General features: G+C 41.4%; 1 protein-coding gene across 1 annotated transcript in view; it reads right to left on the bottom strand.

Annotated features, from left to right (window-relative positions):
- The window catches only part of SLC12A5 (solute carrier family 12 member 5), an 82,813-nt gene extending 60,239 nt beyond the window's left edge, over nt 1–22,574 (bottom strand). Inside the window, exon 1 of the mRNA XM_044297376.1 lies at nt 22,445–22,574. Coding sequence (XP_044153311.1) covers nt 22,445–22,496 — 52 coding nt within the window. The 5' untranslated portion in view covers nt 22,497–22,574. The remainder of the gene's footprint in view (nt 1–22,444) is intronic.
- Nucleotides 22,575–24,851: the final 2,277 nt, after the last annotated feature.

Here is a 24,851-nt window from a genome sequence, read left to right on the forward strand (position 1 = left end):
AGTGCACGCAAAACCCGTCCTAATCACACAGGAGGAGAAGTTACTTCACAACGCTGAGCTAAAGAGCTGCCTCATCGTCCTCTCTGCTCTGCTCTGCATTATGATCCTGAATACAGTTTAATATGGTCATCAGCTGAATCTCTGTAGTAATAGAGTTCATGAGGAGACATGAAGTAGGAAGAACTCAGTTCAATTTAGATGTTAGAGATGTTTCTGGTGACAAGCGTGTTGACTGTTTCTAATAGCAACTAGCAGAATTGCAAATACAGCGCTAGGCTATAAAAAAAATTAAGGCTGGAATTCATGATATGTGCAAGATGACGAAAGGCACGTTTTAAAAAAAGTTTAACTTTTAATTTTGATTATATCTGTGTATAAACTGTATGGTAGTGTTCACTGGTAAACATACCCTATAAAGCAGGGATCAGCAACCTTCGACACTCCAGCTGCTGTGAAACTACAACTCCCAGCATGCAAACATGCTTGGATGTTCTTGTAACTCCCACAGGAGTGAATGAAGCATTTTGGGAGTTGTAGTTTCTGAACAGCTGAAGTGCCAGAGGTTGCAGATCCCTGCTATAAAGAACGGCAGCACTGCCACTTCTAACAACATATGTGCGTGGAACAAAACACTTGGGGGCGTCGGCAAACCTTTCAGTGCAGGAATATAGCAAAAAATATCCAATCTACAGTATTTATGGTAGGAATTTGCTATTGCATTGCTGTTCAAGCTCCATTTTTCATATCACCTCAGGGAAAATGCAACAATGCTTAGCTAGAAATACAGCTGTAAAACATAGCATTGACTAAAGAGTCTGACTTCAGTAATAAAGCAGAAACTTAGGAAAGAACGTAGGTTAGGCCAGTCATGAAAAGGAATTAAGTTGCCTTCTTGGACCTGCTATAAATAGGGGACCAGTCCTAAAAGTGGAAGCAGGGAAATGAGAAATTGCCCTTGACACAGTGTGATGGATTCATCATGTCGGAAACCTCTTAGGGCTCATACCAATGGCTGTGCTATGAGTTCAATTTGTACCGATCCATAATATGGCACTCTTAGGTTACTATGTTCGTATACTGCACCTTCCTGTGCCTCTGACATTACACAGAACACTCACACATTCATATGGAAATGGAAAACTGTGGCATGCTCCATCACAAGCTGAATTGTGAAGATATTCCTACAGCTTCCATAGTGGCATCTGTTCACCATAGAGTTCCATTGTAAAAAAAAAAAAAAAAAGTAACTTTTTTTTAAGGGACTGTTTAGGATACAAGACCGTGGTTTTTGTACCCTTATTTCTGTAACATATATCAAACCGAGGCAAAAAACATGATGTGAACCCACCCTTAGACATTTTGCCTCATAATTTTCCATAAGATTCAAAAAATAGGAGGGAAACTTTCTCTGGTACTGCTGTACTAAAAAAAAGTCTCAAGATGCTGACATCACATCAGTTCAATTTATTAAAGACGTAAAAAAACTACGTGTTTCGGGACTGGACTTCCTTATGTCCCTTCCTCACTTAATATACACTGAAATGCCAAGTATAGCAGCCCATCTACATATATATATATATATATATATACACACAAAATGTCCACATGGTATACCCAAGTTACAAAAAACATATTTCCATACAAAACTGAGTTCTGTATCTCCCCATCATTTTCTGGTTAGTATTTCTGTTTCCTTTCCCTCACCCTCCCCTACCGCTTTGTGACCTTGACCCCTAGGGACACCGACCATATTTCCTCTAACCCTTCCTACCCTTCCCACCCCCCTTTAGTACCAACATCACCATCCATACCCAAATCACTGTACTTTAACCGTCTGGTTCTTACATGTTCATTTCCATTTAACATTGTACAGTATATATATATATATATATATATATATATTTATACTATAAACAATTGCATTCGGTATGTCATCGATTTCCCAATTTTCATCTTTTTATATTTATTCCTACAAAACTCATCTTCCATAAAAGCAAGATTCCTCACATTAATCATAACTGAGATCAAACATCTACTTTATTTTAATACATATAAAGTAGCCCAGTTATGTTCCACCTGTGAGCGCTGGATCCACTGGCATGTGCTCTGCTTTTTGGCCCTAACAGGAGGCCGTAGTCTTGTGTTTCCATGACAAAAACACACTGGGTACTAGCACATAGCAATCCCGCCATCAACTCTGCTATACCAAATCTAACCAGGGCATCAGTGTTGTTCCCCTGCTACCACTGATGGATCAAGAGACAACAGGTCACCTATTGCCCTGTATATCCAGACGGTACGAACCAACCTCTTCTCTCTACGCCAGCTCAGGAATGCAATTAATCCACTTATTTCATTTATTTGATTACATTTTATATGCATTTACAGGTTGTGGACTTTTTATCATTTATATACTATTTATTTATCGACCATATTTTTATGTGCAGAAATATGGTTTTATGTAACTTTAAAAAAAAAGCAATTTGGGACCTTTTTCGCTCTATGGGCTGGTAATACCATGTAGACATTTTTGTGTGTATATATATATATATATATATATATATATATACACCTAAAGAATTATTAGGAACACCATACTAATACGGTGTTGGACCCCCTTTTGCCTTCAGAACTGCCTTAATTCTACGTATATTGTGAGGCAGTGACAGGCAGTGCTAGGGGAGAGATATGGCAGGAGTTTCCATTTCTTTGCTGTCAATCAGCAGGTCAGAGGCCGCACCAGGTGGAACAATCAATCTGGAATAAGAGCCCAGTCCAGGCTGTTAGGAGGAGGAAGAGTCTGTGTGCAGCAGAGGCCTGCGAAGGCTCTGTACAACTGGGCTCAGCCGAGCTGGCTGAGGGGCCACAAGGCTAGGTGTTAACCTGAACTTTGGGGGACTCCGCGAGGTCTTGGGATCGACGGTCGCTAGGCCAGAGTCAGGAGGACTTCTGGGCCACAAGCCCCCAAAAGGTACTGGACTTTGTTACAGCCTGGAAGTGCTGGATTGTTAGGCTGGGAAAAGCTGCATGTTCTTCCCGTGTGTGAACGGGGCTTTCAGTGAGGTAGGGAGTCCTCATGTTTAGTTAGAGCCCAGCTGTGCAGGTGTTTTATTTGTATTGTTTGTTTTGGTTTTTCTGAGGTGCCAAATAAAAGCAATGTTTGGCCCCTAACCCTGTGGTCGATGAAGATCATTGTGAGAATGACCCCCCAATAAGAGACGATCCCTTACATATATATATATATATATATATATATATATAAAGGCTGTTATACTTGGCATTTTAGTATACAGGTCCTTCTAAAATAAATTGCATATTGTGATAAAGTTCATTATTTTCTGTAATGTACTGATAAACATTAGACTTTCATATATTTTAGATTCATTACACACCAACTGAAGTAGTTCAAGCCTTTTATTGTTTTAATATTGATGATTTTGGCATACAGCTCATGAAAACCCAAAATTCCTATCTCAAAAATTAGCATATCATGAAAAGGTTCTCTAAACGAGCTATTAACCTAATCATCTGAATCAACTAATTAACTCTAAACACCTGAAAAAGATTCCTGAGGCTTTTAAAAACTCCCAGCCTGGTTTATTACTCAAAACCGCAATCATGGGTAAGACTGCCGACCTGACTGCTGTCCAGAAGGCCATCATTGACACCCTCAAGCAAGAGGGTAAGACACAGAAAGAAATTTCTGAACAAATAGGCTCTTCCCAGAGTACTGTATCAAGGCACCTCAGTGGGAAGTCTGTGGGAAGGAAAAAGTGTGGCAGAAAACGCTGCACAACGAGAAGAGGTGACCGGACCCTGAGGAAGATTGTGGAGAAGGACCGATTCCAGACCTTGGGGGACCTGCGGAAGCAGTGGACTGAGTCTGGAGTAGAAACATCCAGAGCCACCGTGTACAGGCGTGTGCAGGAAATGGGCTACAGGTGCCGCATTCCCCAGGTCAAGCCACTTTTGAACCAGAAACAGCGGCAGAAGCGCCTGACCTGGGCTACAGAGAAGCAGCACTGGACTGTTGCTCAGTGGTCCAAAGTACTTTTTTCGGATGAAAGCAAATTTTGCATGTCATTCGGAAATCAAGGTGCCAGAGTATGAAGGAAGACTGGGGAGAGGGAAATGCCAAAATGCCTGAAGTCCAGTGTCAAGTACCCACAGTCAGTGATGGTCTGTGGTGCCATGTCAGCTGCTGGTGTTGGTCCACTGTGTTTTATCAAGGGCAGGGTCAATGCAGCTAGCTATCAGGAGATTTTGGAGCACTTCATGCTTCCATCTGCTGAAAAGCTTTATGGAGATGAAGATTTCATTTTTCAGCATGACCTGGCACCTGCTCACAGTGCCAAAACCACTGGTAAATGGTTTACTGACCATGGTATTACTGTGCTCAATTGGCCTGCCAACTCTCCTGACCTGAACCCCATAGAGAATCTGTGGGATATTGGGAAGAGAAAGTTGAGAGACGCAAGACCCAACACTCTGGATGAGCTTAAGGCCGCTATCGAAGCATCCTGGGCCTCCGTAACACCTCAGCAGTGCCACAGGCTGATTGCCTCCATGCCACGCCGCATTGAAGCAGTCATTTCTGCAAAAGGATTTCCGACCAAGTATTGAGTGCATAACTGAACATAATTATTTTAAGGTTGACTTTTTTTGTATTAAAAACACTTTTCTTTTATTGGTCGGATGAAATATGCTAATTTTTAGAGATAGGAAATTTGGGTTTTCATGAGCTGTATGCCAAAATCATCAATATTAAAACAATAAAAGGCTTGAACTACTTCAGTTGTGTGTAATGAATCTAAAATATATGAAAGTCTAATGTTTATCAGTACATTACAGAAAATAATGAACTTTATCACAATATGCAATTTTTTTTAGAAGGACCTGTATATTATGTGAGGAAGTGACTAGTCCAGTCCCAAAACGCGTAGTTTTTATACACATTTAATAAATAGAACTGATGAGACGTCAGCACCTTGAAATGTTTGATGGGACGCAGGGCGGGTACATGTTTTCCTCTTTTTTGCTCCCTATAAAGACTTTGGTTCTGGATTTCTTTTCTTTTCCGGCAGCTACCCTTCACCTACTTCTTGGGCCTTTTGGGATGTTGTGCCCCTAGCCCAGTGTTGGCGAACCTATGGCACGGGTGCCAGAGTTGGCACTCAGAGCCCTCTCTGTGGGCACCCACACCATGGAAAAAGTCTATGGTGTACCAATATGCCTTAGCCTTTCCCTGCCATTCATCAGCACAGGGCACATTATGAGCAGCACAGGCAGCACACTGAATGTGGGGAGGCTGTTGTAGCTAAATGATAAAGTACATAGAGGATATACTATATTGGACTGTTGTCTTCAGGGTAAATTGCCGTGTTGGCACTTTACGATAAATAAGTGGGTTTTGGGTTACAGTTTGGGCACTCGGTCTTAAAACGGTTCACCATCACTGCCCTAGCCCAACCACATAAGGTGAGTGGGCTTTGCAAGTACCACCTCCGTAGATGCACCAAACGGTATGATGTGTTTGTGTATTTTTTATTAAATAATATTCAAATATTTATCATCATTTTCTTGTAATTTTAGTCAACATAGGCCACACCATCATATAATGCTAAGATAATACTGCCATATACAGCCCATATAATACCACCATGTAATGCCCAAGTAATTTGCAGTAATTCTTATTAAAGACCTCACACAATAGTTTAATTTCCAATAATAGAACCTTACACAACTAATTAATAATCTGGGATTTTAGTTTGATCCTAAGGTTCCTAGTCTTAGGGTATTCAGTAAATAGGTGCCCTGCGCAACTGTCCAGTTTGCTACCCCTAAAACCAGTTCCATTTACTGCTGCACATGGAGTGTCTATAGATGTGAGTGATTCCATGCGTGCCATTGTACAGGGTTTTATTGTATTCTCTGCCTTGCTTCTTAGGCTACTTTCACACTGGCAGTTTTGCCCTAATGCATTCTGAATGGAAAAGGATCTGCTCAGAATGCATCAGTTTGCCTCCATTCCGCCCCTACTCACTAACTAACTATCTCAGTCACAGAAGCACTCTGAGCTACGAGACCCTGGTGTATTTAGCATGTCTTTCAGAAAAGTTTCTTCTGGGATTCGAACTCGCAACCTTTCACATCAGAGTCAAGGCATTTACCCACACAGCTATGACAGCTGTATAGCTAGTTACTTTAAAAAAAAAAAAAAAAAGACTTCTACTGTAGATAACTTTGATACCTAGTGTACATACACATGACAGCTGCCCCAGCACAGTGTATGGATGTAGCAGAGCTGGGTGTGTTGGGGCAACTGTCATGTATATGGTTGTACCCTAGGTATCAAAGTTATCTACAGTAGAAGTCTTATATTATTATTTTTTAAGTAACTAGCTGTACAGCTGTCATAGCTGTGTGGGTAAGTGATTTGCCTTTGATACAGAAGGTCATGGGTTTGAATCCCATCACAAACTTTTATGAAAGACAGGCTAAATAAGAACACGAGCACCAAATCAACACTAGAGGCTGCTAGGAACACAGGAAGAGGCTGCATCGCATCGCTGACATGGAGGTAAGTATAAAAGTGTTGTTTTTTTTATACCGGACTGTTACTTTACCGCCATGGGTTAGGGGGGTGGGGGGGCTATTGGCGCCATGATACTGGCACATGGAGGGGGGAGGAGAGAGGCACTTGTTACTGGCACATTAGGGGGCAGGGGGAGAGGATGGCACTATGATATTGGCACATGGGGGGCAAGAAATGGATATTAATCATGAGGGGCAGAAATGTGAAATGATGGGGGGGCAAGAAACAGATATGAATCATGAGGGGCAGAAATATGAAATGATGGGGGGGCAAGAAATGGACATGAATCATGAGGGGCAGAAATGTGAAATGATGGGGAAGGGGGCAAGAAATGGACATGAATCATGATGAATGACGGATCCGCACCAAACGCAAGTGTGAAAGTAGCCTAAGTGATCTATCAACATAATGTAAAGGAATAAATATGTTCCATAAAGATCTAAACGCTGAAAATAAAGTCCATGGCAATGGAAAGATACAACATAGTCAGTGTCTTGCTTGCTTGGGCCAATAAAGTCTACCAGACATTGACTAAGATGATGTCAAATGATAAATGAGCCTGTGTACCCGTCCAAATGAAATAAGGAGAAGATTTTATTGCAAAACCAATTTTCAGACTAGACATCTATTGATCAGAAATTTTGGTGGACGTTTTACTTGTATACTGATTTCATATTTCAGAGCCTATTATCAGGACAAGTCCTCAAAAACCTATATACTGTTTATATATCTTTTCAGTCTAATGTGTACCTTACCTTATTATTACTAAACAGACCTTACCACTTGATACACTTATACCCCACCAAATAAGCCTAGTATATAAACTCTTATATCCACACAAACAACAGATATATGGTCAACATCTGCACTGAATTTTGTATTCCTTAAATATTCCTTTCTACTGACTTTACGACCTTTAAAAAAAACAAAAACGCTTAGGCGTATAGTTATTAATCTAACTCAGAAATTTTATGCCTCTAACTTGACTTTTGAAAAGTGGGTTTCGCTAACTATGTTAAAGAGACCCTGTCATCAGGTTGTGCTTGTGCAGCAAATGGCACCTCGCTGCTTGGCACATTACACCGTTTTCAAACTTAGTTTTCTTGAAACTAACCATAATGCCATTTTGCTGAAATAAAAGTTTATATTTTACCCTAAACTGACGTCACCTCGGAACTAGGATTCACGATTCACCACTGCCAGCCCATCCACCTCACTCTGATTGACATTCGCATAGCCTCCTGACATCAGCGCAAGTTCCTCTGAAATCTGCACTTTAACATTGAGCTTCCTTCTTGCTCAGTGAGCTATTGAAGTTGAGGTGTAGGCACCTCAGCTCACTGTGCATGTTAACAAGGTGGAAGCACAATGTTCAAATTTTGGAGAAACTTGCCCTGACATCAGGAAGCTAAGGGAATGTCAATCAAGTGTGAGCCGAAAAGACAGCCGAATTTAGATATGTGATTTGCATATATATACTCTTCCTAGAAACCAAGAGTAGTGTCGCCTGGCATCCAATACTCATGCTTATTTTTTCATCTGACTAATGATAAAGAGCACCCCATAGAATACCCCATGAGGCAAGTCAACCAAGAAAGGCTGGGTTCATATCATGTTTTTCCCATCTGTTTAATGTATACAAAAAAATGGATGCCTTAGACTGCTGCCATACAGTGGCGTCCATTTACCATAGAGCTACATTGTACAAAGTATACTTTTTTTGTTACCATTGTAAAAAAAATATGTTTTTTTTTTTTACCGGACTCTGTAGTATACAAGAATGTGGTGTGCTGTGGACTTGCTCTATATTTTTTGCGGGCCCGTGGAATGGAACAATTGATGCCGACCGCATACGGTGTGCTGTCCGCATCTTTTGCAACCCCATTAAAATAAACGGATCCGCACTCATTGCGCAAAATTGCGGAACGGATGTAGACTCATTCATACGGTCGTGTGAATGAGCCCTAAGGGTACAGCCAAACGTAGCAGCAAAAAACCCTCAGTGTATCCAGCCAAAATCACAGCGCAAATTCAACAGCAAAATACAGGGATTTTGCTTCAGATTTCAGTGGAGAAAAATGGATTTCAGGAAATTTCACCTTTTTTGTTGTAAAGGGTGGAAGAAATCCACAACATAAATTGACATGCTGCAGATTTAAAATCTGCTGCACAAGTCAGGTGTGGATTTTCTTGCAGAAAACATCTGCAATGTGTTGATGAAATTTGTTAAAAATACCAAATTCCGCTACATTTGGCCATACCCTTACCGAGAGAGTGTTTCTTTTTTAAATCAACATTTGTTTTGATTTAAAAAAAAGACACTAAAGAAGCTGTACTGTATGAACCCGGCTTTATCAGGTCTTTGAGTGTATTCTGGCATCTAACTGATGAGGTCTGTATGGAGAGGGATTCTCTTTAACCAGAGTTTCAGCATTAAACATCACCATATAAGTCTTCATCGTTATCACCACATCATTACTTGTTATTGACCTTCTCGTCACTATCACCACCATAAACTATCATCATGGAAATCTAACAACTAAACAGGATTGCTCTGCAGTCAGTAGCAGCATACTAAAACAAATCGAAACCTGAAACAACCTTCATAATGAATCTTTTCAACGTCTCATCTGTGAATGATCGAGAAATGTTATCCTACAAATTGGAAATAGGTTACATTACTCATCATTTTTCTGCTCACCACACAAGGCTCCTGTCCAGCTACGGTTCTGTCTTCTTTCATTGGCTATAGTGGCAAGTTATAAATCATGTTTTATTAGCAGTCTGCTGATAATTGGATATTGCTAATTATAATGAAATATATTGTATCGGCACAATTAAAAGACAATACAATGAAGATATATCGTAGAGTTAGTAAAGAGCTTCACAAACCATTTCGACTGGGTGCCCAACTGGTTAGAACATAGTGGTGCCTGGACCTCACTAGAAGTCGAAGTCCAGGGCCAAATTAAGATTATTGATCAACTGATCTTTGATTTGTACCCAGAACTTAATATAACATTTAGATTGTGTTGCTAAATCAGAGAGGGAAAAGCCTACGCTCCAAGAGGAAGACCTATACAAGCATTAGAGATCAACAACATATGGTCACTCCTTTGAAAAATGTCTCCCCGACTGAGTCTTATCAACCACTGGGGTGCACCTAACAGTTTGAGAAGCAATGGGTTAGTGCATCAATGTGGCTGTAAATTTATAGCATAAAGAGCTCTGCAGTGATAGATAAAGGAATGCTATAGAATACAGTTCTATTATAATTAGTAAAAAATAAAGTTAAAAGGAAACAAAAGAAAAAGACTGCTTAGGAAAAATGCTGCTGCACAATGTAATAGATTAAGAGAACATGCAAGTTTAAAGCTCCTTCAGTCATTGAATTTGACACCATATATTCACATTTCTACAATTAGGTGGCCTTTTTTCTTTTCCAAGCAAAATTGAGTTTGAAGCTCCTGGGCACCAATGCAAAATTGGCACAAGGGGACCTTGTAACAAACAGCAAGCAACCCATTCCCTTAAAGGTATTGTCCAGGATTTGGATATTGATGGACTATGCTCAGGATAGGAATTACACAATTTGGTCCATTGAGTAGTAATGGAGCTGGTAACCGCAACACTGCTTCCGTTGAAGTGACCAGTTTCCATCTCCATCCACTACGCAATGGGAAGACCTTTAATAGCGGATTGGTGGTGGTGTGGGATGTCAGACCCCGGTTGATGTGATATTAATAGCCTATCCTTAAAATGTAATCTCTGAGTGACTACATTTTGGAAAGATATCGCACACCGCATCTACTATGTGCCATATATAAAAGTGTCTTCATGTGGGACACTGGGACTTTTGTATCTGCTCAGATATGGGGGCCAGGTGTGGCTGCTTCCTCTGCCTCCTTGTTCTGGAGCCAGTAGAGATATATAAGAAATCTTGTAGGAGTGTCTAAATGTGTCATAAGGTTAAGTTTTATGGCATAAAATATGGCAATATTGTACAGAAAATAACTAAGGCAAAATTTAAAGGGATTTTCGAACAAACAATACTGTCTGATGGGTGAGAGCTCAACTGCTAGGACCACCACAGATCATGAGAATGGGGCCCCTGTGTTCCCACATTTGAGTTGAGCATTGGTTTTTATTCTTTATGCACTGAGTGCTTCAGTTCACCGAAGGGTGAAGCCTAGTTCCTCAGTACACCACAGCTTCTCAGTTTTCCAGTGCTGGCCATGCCCCTTGGTGCTCTGAATCTCTCATTTGCAAAAGAATAAAGGACTTTTTTCTTGGGAATGCCACAACCAAATTTCAAAAGGCAAGCAAATTAAGCAAAGCAAATTAAAAGCTTATCGATTTATGTCTGTAAGCAAACACTATGCAAAAATGTTCCTGGTGCTTGATCTATCTTGAGAACTCTTGTGGATTTGTAAGTTTATTATACATTTTTCACTTAAAGGGAACCTGTCACCAGGTATGTGACATGTAAGCTGCAGGCACCAAGTTATAGAGGAGGAGGAGCTGAGCAGACTGATATATATATCTTTATGGGAAAAGATTTTGTAACTTGTAATTCATTCATTTAAATTCCTGCTCGTTCCAGCCTTTGAAGTCCTGGAGGCGGTTCTATCAGTGATTGACAGCTATCTCTGTATACAGAGTCATAGAAGGAAGGCTGTCTATCACTGATGGGACCATCTCCTGGACTTCAAAGTCCAGAATGAGCAGGAATACAAATGAAGAAATTACAAATTATACTGAATCTTTTCCAACAAAACTATATATCAATCTGCTTAGCTCCTCCTGTTCAATAACATGCTACCTGCACCTCAGACACCAGGTTCAATGTAACAGGTTCCTTTTAATTTTCTTAGAAAGAGGAATTTCTCCCAATAATCCTTTTCAATAAATACACTTAATGGATGTCAAAAAAGACATATCAGAAGGTTGTGTCAACACATCTTTCAAATTCATCTTGATTCAAGTGAGAGAAATGGTGTTCATTATACCCCATCTGCATGAATAAAATAATTGGTTCTTGTTCTAAGCTAATAGACATCAATAATGGGACGTAGCAGGGTGCCCTCTATTCCAGCTGCTTACACTTCTTCTATGAGGACCTGCTGATAGCGATTAGAAACAACATGAACATCAGAGGCTACAAGGTGAGCAATAGAAAACATAAACTCGGGCAGATAATCTCTTGGTGCCTATATCCAGTCACCACAGAAACTCCCATCCACAATAGAAGAGTTTTTGGTCCTTATCTCCAGTTCCCCTGCCTTTTGCTACAGAAGAACGAAGGGTTGTTTTTTCAATAGGAACTATTTTCAACCAAAAGAAAGCAGACAGGTTCAGTTTTAGGATGGATGTCTGCAAGAAACATTCCTCTCTCTGGTAGTGAGTGTGGAGAATGCAGAGTCCGATCGGACTTTCTATAGGCAACTGATTCCATGCCTGAAAAGCGTAAACCTTACAGGTACTTAGCATGTACCTTCCTCTTTCTGAATTGATTACTGTCCAGCTGAACTCCTTGACCCACATCAACTATCTAGGGAAAATATATCCTTGCAAATCTTAAAGCACAATTTTAACCTGGCCTTGAACCTGTAAGGCCAGTTTCACACGTTAGGATAATTAACAGGTCCGGCTTAACTTCTAACTCTAAATCTCTATTTCTGAAAAGGCAACTGCAGAAGATTTTAGAGACAAGTCTAAACATGAAAAACATCTGTTGTAATTCACTAAGATAAATTCTATGAGATAAAATAAAACAAGTTTTTGTGTAACTTTTGACTGACCCAATTATTGGCCATACTCTGCCATATCTGACTGAAATGAACTATCTGCAGTAACTGCTGAGCCCCCTGAAATATTATGGGCTCTATTCAGAAGATGCATACAAAATCATTTATCTCCAGGAATGTGTCCAGTGTTTCTCAACCAAGATGATTTTTCTTGAGGGGCTCCTCAAAATACATTAAGAGCAAGAGCATTGACTATCTTTAGTGACGTCACAAGAAGGAAGTTTCCTATGGTAAAATCTTGGAAATTACTTAAATGGTCACTGTACTTTCACATATATTTGCATAATTCAATAGTACAGTTGCTGTCTGCTCACTGAATGATCAGACTACATCATCCTATAGAAGTCTATGGAGGGGAGAACGAGAAGAAACAGAGAGACTGACACAACACAGGAATGATTCAGCAGAATCAGGAGCCAAGAGCACGTGTTATGTCTCAACTCTAGTGATTTATTCACTTCTCTAATACTCAGTAATTCTCTATAATGTCCTTCTCTATAATGCTTCTGAGTTAGAGATGGAAGGCAGAAGAGGAGCTAGTCTCCCCAAACCATCTCAGCCTGCAATGGAGAAGACTGCTAGGAAATGCCAGATACAAGTCAGATAATGTTAAGATCTAGTGCCATCACTCATGTATACAATATGGCAGCTGATTCTGAATTACTCTTTAAATATTCACATGCAATAAATGTGTATGTTGACCAAGCCATCTGCCGCAAAACACTTCCCACTAGGCTTATTCAATGTGCTTCACAAATACTTTCTGCCATTACTGCTGTACATTATATAGTGACATAGTTTATAAGGCTGAAAAAAGACATCTGTCCATCCAGTTTAGCCTGTTAACCCACAAGATGATTCAGAGGAAGGCAAAAAAAAAAACTCCCATGAGATGGAAGTCAATTTTCCTCATTTTAGGGGGAAAAAATTCTTCCTAACTCGAATCAGGCAATCAGAATAACTCCCTGGATCAATGACATCAATATAAGTCCAAACTGCAACTCATTCCACCAGCCATATGTTCTGTTACAAGCTGTGGCAGTTACAGGGAGAGAACTGCAGCAGAAAGGACACGTCCACTGAGCTGCCAGGCTAAGGATAATCTAGCAGAGCAATTGGAGCAGTGAATGGGTATATCTCTGGATCCATGTGTGGTACAGGTCTGGTTCTAGGTTTGTTAGAAAGGGGTTGTCAACTTGTCATGTACTATGTGATGTCTGGTTTTAATTTTTACATCAATCATGGGATAACCCCTTTAAGTGTGTGTATGAAGTGCTGTATTTGTTCCATCAAATTAATTTCCAGTGAGCTTTACAATATATGTGGCCATGGATTTGTAGCTGAGCAATCTGAATCAATGGGAGGATCATCCTGTTGCTGACTAGTGAGAGCATAACTTCTTCATGGTATTGTTCTTCATGATTTACTACTCAACATCTTTGTAAAGACCATCATTGTGTAGACCTTCATCAAAACGTTAAGCTCATTTTTCCATACTGTTTTTATCTATGCCAAAATGCTAATTTCTATTTATACTCAGTCACCCTTACAACATGGGTCAGCCTCAGTGCATAGTCCATTCCCTTGTCCTCATTATTAAGAGAGCAGGTCATGTCCTTTAACCAATGTAGTACAAATTTCCCAATATATACGATGATTACCGCTGTCCATTAATTGCTATTATACTCAGCTCTGTACATTATCATTTTCTTTGCAGTCTAAATTTGGCAATAAAAAAATGTGCATTTCCTAGAGGCGGTGATCTAGCTGCTGGAAGGTCTTCTCTGGGAGCTGTGTACTCAATCTAACACTATCCTCTGTGGTTGAGCGTAACACATTTTAGAAGTAATCATTATCGGTATGGTAACACAGCTCATAAAAATCCGCTCAGTAAAATTAGCATGATCTTCATCCCCACAGGCTACTCTTCCAATATCATCGCCAAACAAACCTAAGAAACCTAAGCCTCTACTTTCATTATCATTACAAAGCTCTCAGTGATCATCGAATGAATTAGTCTGTCCTTATTACCGGGGTCACAAAATGGATCAGGCAATGGGGTAAAAACTAATTACCCCAAGGACTTTTATTTTAAAGATCAGAACGTTCTTCCCTAGGTCTTCCACCATTTCTTATATTGCCCATGAATAATGTTACCACATGAGTGGACATTGAGTAAAAATCATTGAAAATCCCCTCTACCTCCAACTTAACCAATGTTGACCAAAAACTGTAGGCATCAGTTTTGACCACTATGTGCATTTTAAACTTCTTGATTAACTACTGACTAGGTAATTTATGTTGGACGTATAGAAAAAAATGATGATGTACCTTCATGATGAACAAAATTACCAAAAACTATGATGATCCACAAAAGTTATAGTAAAGACCATTCCAAACGTTCTCCAAGAAAGTCATAGAAGACCCCACCACTAAAAAAAGAGGTATTTTTGCCATCTGAAGCAAAGAGTGTATGTACTATAGGGCTAGCCCTCCCAGCTGCCTTGGGTCCCTGGAGAGATGGGTCTCAGTCCATTATAGTAGGTAGTTAGAACCTGTGTAGGCATCAGCCCAACAACATTAGTGAGGGTGTGAGGAGCCCAAGTATCATAAAAAATTTGGACCAACAAGTCCTCCTGTCCAATATGATTAGGGTTAGAGGTAGTCTTAAAGGGGTTATCCCATGATTAATGTAAAAAATGAAAACTAGACATTATATAGTACATGACAATCTCTTTCTAACAAAGCTAAGATATAGTTCTGGGAATAATAATGGCTATACAAAATTTTTTATTACATGCAATTACAAAAGTAATCAGATCGAGGTTCTGTTTGAAAACTGTAAAATATTTTTCGTGGGACAACCCCTTTAACCAGCACCAGACGTGCATCCCATTTTACAAATTACAAATCACCTCTTTGTGCACCCCTGGTCTGTAAGCCTGCAGACCTTGCTGTGTAGCTTTCATCTTTTGCCCTGACATGCTAAATACATACTTTTAATATTATGAGACTCAAAAATATGAATTTGCATGTAACTGTGTTTGGGTGATAAAATTTAAATGCTAAAATAACAAAGATTATCTATTTTTCTAAATTATAAATGCAAAATGCAGTTAAGTCATCAATTTAAGAAAGGAAACGTCCCGGAATGATGATTAGTCAATTAAACAGACGTTCTCATTAGGTGAACTCAGAAAGAAATTAATTAATCCAAACCTAATTTGAGAACAGAATACTGTGTTTGTGCGGAAAGGTTAGTGACTAATGATATTTTTATTTTGACAAAATAAAGTACTTTTCTATTCATATTATAAAACGTATCATTTATGGAGATGCGTGTTATGGTCATCCAGTAACTAATCTGTATACAAGAACATTTCCCTTGCTTTCTTCTTCCTCCTCCTCTCTTTGTCTCTGCCAGTCACGTTCCCATCCCTGTGCTCAACTCTACCTGACCCACTTGTACCCTGGGAGCTTTTACTACAAACCCCTCCTCCAACAGTCTCCATCCATTTCAATGGAAGGCACATACTGGCAGAAAACAGTTATGTTGAAGGGGTTGTCCCACAAAACATATTCTGCATTTTTCAAACCAGTACCTGGATCTAAATACTTTTGCAATTGCAGGTAGTTAAAATTTAGTAAAGCCACTGAGTTATTCAATACAATGTATCTGTATAGCGCCACCTGCTGTTTGCTCTTTTTCTTAATTCTCCATCCTCCTGAGTTATATCACTGAGGTGGACGTACATGCTCAGTTCCATTCTTAAACTGCCACCAGCTATATCTACTGTTAGAAGCTGTGACAGTTACAAGGAGAGAGCTGCAGGAGAAAGGACACTCCCCTGAGCTGTCATATGGTGCGAGCTGCAGCAGAAAAGAAACGCCCCTGAGCTGTGATATGGAGCGAGCTGCAGCAGAAAAGAAACGTCCCTGAGCTGTGATATGGAGAGAGCTGCAGCAGAAAAGAAACGCCCCTGAGCCGTGATATGGAGCGAGCTGCAGCAGAAAAGAAACGCTCCTGAGCTGTGATATGGAGAGAGCTGCAGCAGAAAAGAAACGCCCCTGAGCTGTGATATGGAGAGAGCTGCAGCAGAAAAGAAACGCCCCTGAGCTGTAATATGGAGAGAGCTTCAGCAGAAAAGAAACACCCCTAAGCTGTGATATGGAGAGAGCTGCAGCAGAAAAGAAACGCCCCTGAGCTGTAATATGGAGAGAGCTTCAGCAGAAAGGATTCCCCCGGATCTGCCAGCTTGAAATAAATCTAGCAGAAGAATTGAAGCAATAAATGGGGATATCTCTGGACCCATGTGAGGTACAGGGCTGGTTCTAGCTTTTTTTTAGAAAGAGATTGTCATGTACTATATCGTCGGATTTTTATGTTTTACATCAGTCATGGGGTAACCCTTTAATATTATTTGCAGCATGTGCATTTTGTAACACAACATATATTTATTCAATGTTTTATTAGCGCACTTCTCTGCAATAAACAACGATCAAATAACTGGAATTAGGGTCCATTCACACGTCCGCAATTTCGTTCCGCATTTTGCGGAACGGAATTGCGAACCCATTCATTTCTATTGGGCAGCACGATGTGCTGCCCGGATCCGGAATTGCGGACCCGCACTTCCAGGTCTGCAATTCTGTTCCCGAAAAAAATAGAACATGTCCTATTAAGATTAGGCATTTTCTATTAAGTGCTGGTGATGTGCGGTCCGCAAAATGCGGAACGCACACCGATGATGTCCGTGTTTTGCGGATCCGCGGATGTGTGAATGGACCCTTAGACTTTGAAAATAACTAGAATTAAATTGATCGGGTGATCCAAAAAAATAACATATTTTGCCTATTTTTAATTCTATAGCACAATAAACAGGAAGCTACTGTTGTAAAGCGAAAAGCGATTTTCAAGAAGCTTTGTATTGCTTTCTATTGCACAGGGTCTAACGTATTCAGGTCCCAGGTCAGCTCCAATCTTGTTGTACAATAAAGATGGCAAAGGAGAAACTAAGCACGATGCATGTAATAAAGTTGTCAATTTGCTACAGTGATGCCCATAGCCTGTCTCCCATATGGAAAAATCATACTTATCTGCTCTCCACCACTCTGGTCCTGGGCACTGACACATGTGCATCTTCCAGTTCGCGGCTTGTTTACTTCCTCCCTGGCATTGGCATGGTCACCTGCTCCGTTGCAGCCGATGACTGACTTCAGTAAAGTATCCACAAGAGACATGTCATCGCTGAAGCTAGTGGTTGGCTGCAGTGGCGCAGGTGACCATGCCCATGTTGAGGAGGAAGTAAACAAGCTGCAGACTTGAAGATGGACATGTGGGAGCAGAACTGGAATGGCGCAAAGCAAGGTTCGTTCCACAACGGAGGCAGGCTGCCGGCATCACTGTAAAGTTATTTATTCGCAGACAACCCCTTTAAGCATGAAGATGAATGGACATTGCATATGGGCATAGCTATAGAGGGCGCAGAAGTAGCATTCGCTACTGGGCCCAGGAGCCTGAGGGGACCCAAAGACCCTTGTTCTGAAGCATTATAGAAAGTGCATGCTGGTCAAGTTATACCTGTGGCAGGAGGGAAGAGGATAGGTCAAGAAGTTAGCATTGGGGGTACCGTTTCAATTTTTGCCTGAGGCAGCACGAAGGCTATGTGCTTCCCTGGCCAGAAAGCACTGAGGGAAGGGGAGCCCAAGCTGAACTCTTGCACCTGGGTCCATGAGCCTTCAGCTACACCCCTGGCATTGCAGATCGATAGACTTTAGAATAGTGGCCTGGGCCAATAATTCTTTTTACTTTTTAAGCTATGCTTGGGAAGATGTCTCATGACTTTGCAATTTGTTGCAAATTTGTGCAATATTGAGCTCATCACAAAGCTTGTTATCTCTCCTAAGGTAGTCTAGTTCCTGACCCACTTGACTTATTGGGCTGAAGTTGAACACTAGTACCATGTACACTCCCATCTAAATAGTCTTTACCAGAGAAATCAGATGAATGGTGATCAAATAACACCTGTTGTAAAATTGCTGGGATTCTCTGGACAATTGCACACATCATTTGTTTTACACAAGAGGAAACCCATGCAAGGTGCAGACTAGGCATGCCCATGCACATGAGATAGTGATTGGGCACCCTGTGGCCAATAAATTATGCGTGATCCTTATGAAGGATCTCACCAGTAACATAGGAGACTAAAATGGCCAATCAGGGCTTCTGTTTTTTTTCTCCCTTTTTCAATGTACTGACTCCCTGGGACTTGTGCAAAGTGGCAAATGGTCAGACGAATTAGGTTTATCATGCCACACACTCAGGGCTCATGCACACGACTGTATGCCCTCCGAGACATATAGTCCGTGAGCGGACCATATGTCCCGGAGCGGCATATATCGTGAGCACGGGAGCGCACAGCATCAGTATGATCATATGAGTGCAGGACAGTAGTCGGCCCGATGCGCACAGTATCCTAGTAACCTATGATGCTGTGCGCTCCCGTGCGCACGATGTATGACGCTCCAGGACATATGGCCTGCTCACGGACCCGTATGTCTCGGAGGGCATACGGTCATGTGCATGAGCCCTCATTCTGTACACTCGGCCCGCAACAGAAAAAACTAACAATCATTAGTGTTACATTTCCAAATGATGGAATTTTATCTCTTGTGTATGGGCAATCAGTCTAACAAAAGCCTTGAAGGTGCTAAATGGGGCAAATGTTTAGTAATATTTTAGAATGTAAATTATGTTATTACAGAATTAGCAATCTAATTTTAATAAAAGGGTCTCACAACACCTGGTGATACAGGGTGTCTTGTTGCTGGGACCTTCAGTGATCAACAGTGATCTGTGTGAGAACCTGATAGTAAGTGATTCATTTCCCTGCAGTGCCACCACAGGGGAAAAGGAGTACTACATTGTGTCCACTGAAAACAAAGTTGTTGTTTGTTCAGTGCATGGACATCTCCGGTCCTCCAGAGCGAGAGATGCTCTTTGTAACCACTTTGTGTAACCGAGTAAGGGTCTTAAGCAGGGGATCCACCATTAATAACTCAGTATTCCTTAATACAATGTTTCAAAATGGGTTTTCGTATCCAGTCAGCACTTTTAATAGATTAGTTTTCATATAAAAGTATTATTTATTTTTTTAGTTTTGTAGCAGTTTTACCATCCTGCAAACCAATAGTCACATTTTACAGAACGGTCACTAGAAAGATCCCCTCTGAATGTATACTGTATATAGTCTGAATCACATCTATAGGTGCATCCCGTATAAGCTCCTTATGAAAGGTGAGATGTAGGGATGAGTGAGTTTCTTGAATTTCATTTCGGATCTTATTCGAAATGAAAACTCTGAGGCCTCCTAGGATTATATTCACTCCCTTTTAACACTAAGACAGCATTAATAATATCAAAGTGACAGTAACAAATATGGCCATGGGTAAATCGATGGTAGCTGGAGGTTACAAATGGTCTGTTTAGTAGCCCACTGCACTCAGATCAAATTTTTTAACTATATATAAGTATATATACTATAAAAAATGAAAATCAGACATCCTATAGTACATGGCAGCCTCTTTCTAAGGGCTCATGCACACGACCCCAAAAAACGGATCCGCAAAAAATACGGATGACGTCCGTGTGCATTCCGTATTTTGTGAAACAGCTGGCCCCTGAAAAAAAAAAAAGAACAGTCCTATCCTTGTCCGTAATGCGGACAATAATCAGACATGTTCTATTTTTTTGCGGAACAGAAATACGGACATATATGAAAACGGAATGCACACGGAGTACCTTCCTTTTTTTTTTTTTGACAACCCATTGAAATGAATGGTTCCGCATTTGGTGCGCCAAAAAAATCAGAACGGACACGAAACAAAATACGTTTGTATGCATCAGCCCTAACAAAGCTAGGACCAGCCCTGTATTTCACATGGATCCAGAGATCTCTCTATTCATTGCTGCAATTACTCTGCTAGATTTAGATCAAGCTGGCAGCTCAGAGGGTGTGCAATTTCTCAGGGTGGCGTGCCCTTTCTGCTGCAGCTGGTGGCAGTTGAAGGATGGAACTGAGCATGTGTGTCTAGTTGAGCAAGCTGGACAGATAGTTTAGAAAAAGGGCAAACAGCAGATGGCGCTATACAGATAGATTTCAGTGGCTATATTACATTTTTAATTACATGCAATTACAAAAGTATTGGTTTGAAAAATGTACAATATATTTTGTGGGACAACCCCTTTAAATTCTGGTCCAAAAATGATCCCTTTTTGGTGGCAGATGCCTTCTTCTCTGTCTTCTGGCCTGTAAAATGGTGGCCGCCATTTTTGAGAGACTCGGATGGCAAAAAGCTGGAGTTCGAATTTTCTATTCATTTAGAATGGATTTCCACATCTCTAGTATGATGATATATTTGGTAAAAGGGCCAAAAACCATTCATCTTCCAGGTGAGTATGATATATGCCTGTCGGCTTCTACGGCGTACGTCCTCTACCCTGGGGAAAATAGGCTGCAGCAAAAATTTTACTGAAAAGGCTCAATATTTCACCACTGGAGGGTTATCTTCTGACACTAAAGACAATCTCAAGATCAAAATTATATATGACTCCTTGACTTGTATATGTCATCAGGGTCTATGGCATAACCGGGCAGTGGAAGCCAATGCAAAGGTCTTTCGTTTCAGAGGATTCACACTTTATTTTAAGTATCATTTCAAAATGTTTTTAATAAAAGCTAAAAAATGAAGGCACCCCTTCTGTAAATGCACAGATATGCGCCTCATTCTACAGAAATGACAGTATTCTTTTTTTTTTTCTTCTGGGATACGGCTCCCTTCGGTGATGTTAGATGATGTCAGCCTGTCTAACGGAGAGAGGTAAATGCTCGGTGAAATAAAAATAAAAAGTTGCGCTAATGATTGTGTGAGTACGAAAATGACTTGTGATGCAGTGACAATGACATGGAATGCAGCGCTTATGTGAGAAGACGGAGGGATGGCGGAGAATACAAACAAGGGTAAGTCTGGAAGGCAGAATATAGACTGGTGGAGATTGCAGGGACGATGGGAAAAATGCAGTGAAGATGAGAGATGATGCACCACTGGCGCTATGAGCATAATAAAGCTGCTGTTAGGCGGATGACATGTCTCCTAGGATGTGCAAAGTGAACAGACATTGTGTCGAAAAAAGGCATAAACGAAGGGAGAGCGCTCATCAAGGGGGGGTGGCAGGATTCAACTGGGTGACAAAGGTCAGCAGGGACTACAATCCTCAGCAGGTCCAGTGCAGGGGTGTAATATACCTGGCTAAGAGCAAGCTGAGGGATAAGGGATAGCAGAAAGGTCCTCGGCTGTGCGATTTATGCATCGAAGAGGCAGATGTTATAATATGGGTCACTTTGCAGAGGCGAGTGTTAAGTCGATTTTGCATGATGACTGCCTCTGTATTACATACAGGTGGCAGAATTATGCAGACTAAAGCATGCAATGGAGTTTACCGGGAAAGTCTACGCTGTAGCAAAGGGGAAAATAATCTGCCATATGCCTGTAGAGGATATAAGCAGATATCACATGTATATAACGTAGCATGCAGCATCCCGAGGATTCGCTACCCTGAGATTGAGTGCTTTACCATTGATTGAAGCTCTTTCCTCAGCAGAAATGATCCGGTTTAATGCAGAAGTGCAACATGCTGGGATCTGCAGAGGTGTCCGGGTCAAAAGGCTACGTACGGGTAGGGGTAGAGGCTCTAGATTTGGCCATGAAGGAACCAAGTGCAACAGTGTGTGCTACTTAGAATTTGGGGTGTCTCAAGGCCCCAATTTTTTGTCTTTTTTTTTTTTTTTTGGGGGGGAGCCTTTCGGATCTTCTCAAGATATTTGGACCCTTGCTGTTTTATGAATGGGCTTCAAAGTGAACATAACATGGGGGTCCACTACCCCATCGTCTGGTCACTACCCCCCCCCCCCCCCACTTCAGAAACAGCACTGCGGAGAATTAGCTCCCCCCCTCCTCCCTCTTGTTAGATTCCAGCACTTACCTTGACTGGTGCCCCCCTCTCCCTCCTCACACTCAGTCAGGTTGTTGAGCATCCTGTCTCTCCTGTGCTGCTCCCTCTTCCAGTCTCTCTCTCAGGCTCCTTTTCTTCCTTTCCAGGGACTGATGCCTAATACTGCAGCGATGCTCAGTGTGTGATAGAGGGAGAGAGAGAGAGGAGGAGGAGGAGGAGGCTGCAGTGCAGAGATCCTTCAGCGCGCACACTCACAGCCCCATGTACAGAGGGAGGGTGAGAGGGAGGAGGGGGTGCGGGGAGAGAGAGAGAGGAAGAGAGCAGAGAGAGATGGGGGAGAAATAGAGACACTGGAAGGGGAGAAGGAGGGGGGCAATGGAATAAAAGCTGAAGAAAAACATGCAGGCGAGAATGACGGGGTGGGCTGTGTGGAGACTGAATGACAGGGAATGGGCATCACAGGGAGATACTGTATATGGGAATTCCCTACATCTCTGTCTGGTTCATCAGCTCTTCAGGTGCCCATACAAACAGGATGAATCCTGTTGAAATTTTAGAACGGGAACAATCATTCACAATGATGACGACGGCCATGAGAAGCTTTCTAAAAAAAATATATATATATTTATAGATCAGACATGTTGGATATTTCTGGTCGTTACCATCTCATGTCCATGCCAAAATAAGCTACGCCGCTAAAAAGGAGAGCAGAACGTTACATCTGACCTAGAAAGTTTGAGTGTGCCCTTATGTATGGATTAATTGTGCATCTTTAATGTAATCTAATAGGTTAATGGGGGGCCTACCCTATTAGGTGGATAATAGAGCAGTCATCCGTTAGCCGGTAGACAATACTAGGGCATGACTCATTTTTGGCCATGCTGAGTGTAGTAGACGTTTGAAAGAACTAAAGCCACTTATAGAAGGAAGCATGAGGTACTTATATCTTCTGGACTGGACCATATTTTCAAGCCGTTTCCATCCTCTCTCCACAATTGGCTGTCATTTTAAGAACCCTTCATAGTTTTGCAATGTCCTGGATTAGGCACAAGCCATTACACAGTATTAGTTTAGCTTTCATCTATTCAACTAACTCCTTCATTAGCCGGGTGCCTATCCAGATCTCTGCAGATAACAGTTAATCATGTTCTTTATTCTAAGAACAGATGTGGTGGAGCTTGTTTCAAGGTCCAACATAGGGGTCTTCTCACTTCTATCCTAATGACCATCCTGCAAAATGAGTGAGCTGTCAGATTCGTGTGGCCTCACCTGGACAGTCCACCTGAGAGGTGTCCACCAAGGTGAACAAATGACACAAAATATTTCATCAGATAGTTTGGATGGTTAGGTAACCAATTGTTTAAATTTGCAATAGGTTCACACTGAGTTTTTTCAGAAGCCAGAAGTGGATTCTAAAGGAACTGGAAATATAAAAGGGAGGACTTATATATCTCCTTTCTGCTGGATCCACTTCTGGCTTTGGTTGAAAAATCTGGAGGAAAATCTACCTTAAAACCTCCTCCAAAAAACTGTATGAACCTACACTTATATTTCCCAGGTAGTTCCTCTGACTCGCGAATCAATTCTTATTTCTTGGATTAGGGAAACCTAAGTGAATATGATTGTAAGAGAACTAATTAGCTCCTCTCCATGGAATGTTTTGCCTAGAGATATGAACCATGTTGACCATGTAATCCATTAAACTCTATAAACTCTCTTAGATAAGGGCTTGGATATTGTCGAGTCAGTTGTCTGACAAATGCTGTAGATGCTGGCATTGGTTTTTTAAAAAATGCTGGTGTCCGTATACACCTTTGCTCTCCTGTGTCACAAGTCAACCCTAAATGTCAGAAGACTAGGCATGCTTGATTTGCGTTTGTAAGGGGCTGACCTGTTGTCTGTACAGCTGGTCATCTGAACACAAAAGAGATTTGCAGGCAACCAAAGCTCCAGATGCTTAACATGCAAATTGATTTGCTAACATTCCCTTCATGTGGATCAGTTTCATCCGTTTTGACATAGGCTAATTATGGTATTACCTTGTAGGGTGGCACCCACTGATGCCATGGGTGTATATTTTTTTCAAACCTCCCCCCCCCCCCCCCGTTCGTCTGCTGTGGCCCCCCGCCCGATGATTTGGCGCGCTGTATTATAATGAGCATTAAACTTGCAACAGGGAGGAGACACAGTCTTCTGCTGTGGGCGTCTCCTTCTCCCTGGCTGTGAGCGCGATCCAATTAGAGCGGACCGCTCACAGCCAGGGGGAAGGAATCTCGCTCCTTCTCCCTGGCTGTGAGTGGTCTGCTCTGATTGGATCACGCTCACAGGCAGGGAGGAGACGGGGGGCCACAGCGGATGAACTGGGGGTTGGGGTAGAAAAAAAAAATACACCCATGGCATCAGTGGGTCAGTGGGGGCCGCCCTAAATAGTAATACC

The sequence above is a fragment of the Bufo gargarizans genome, chromosome 6 (assembly GCF_014858855.1).
Source record: "Bufo gargarizans isolate SCDJY-AF-19 chromosome 6, ASM1485885v1, whole genome shotgun sequence".
In the NCBI taxonomy this organism is placed as follows: Eukaryota; Metazoa; Chordata; class Amphibia; order Anura; family Bufonidae; genus Bufo; species Bufo gargarizans.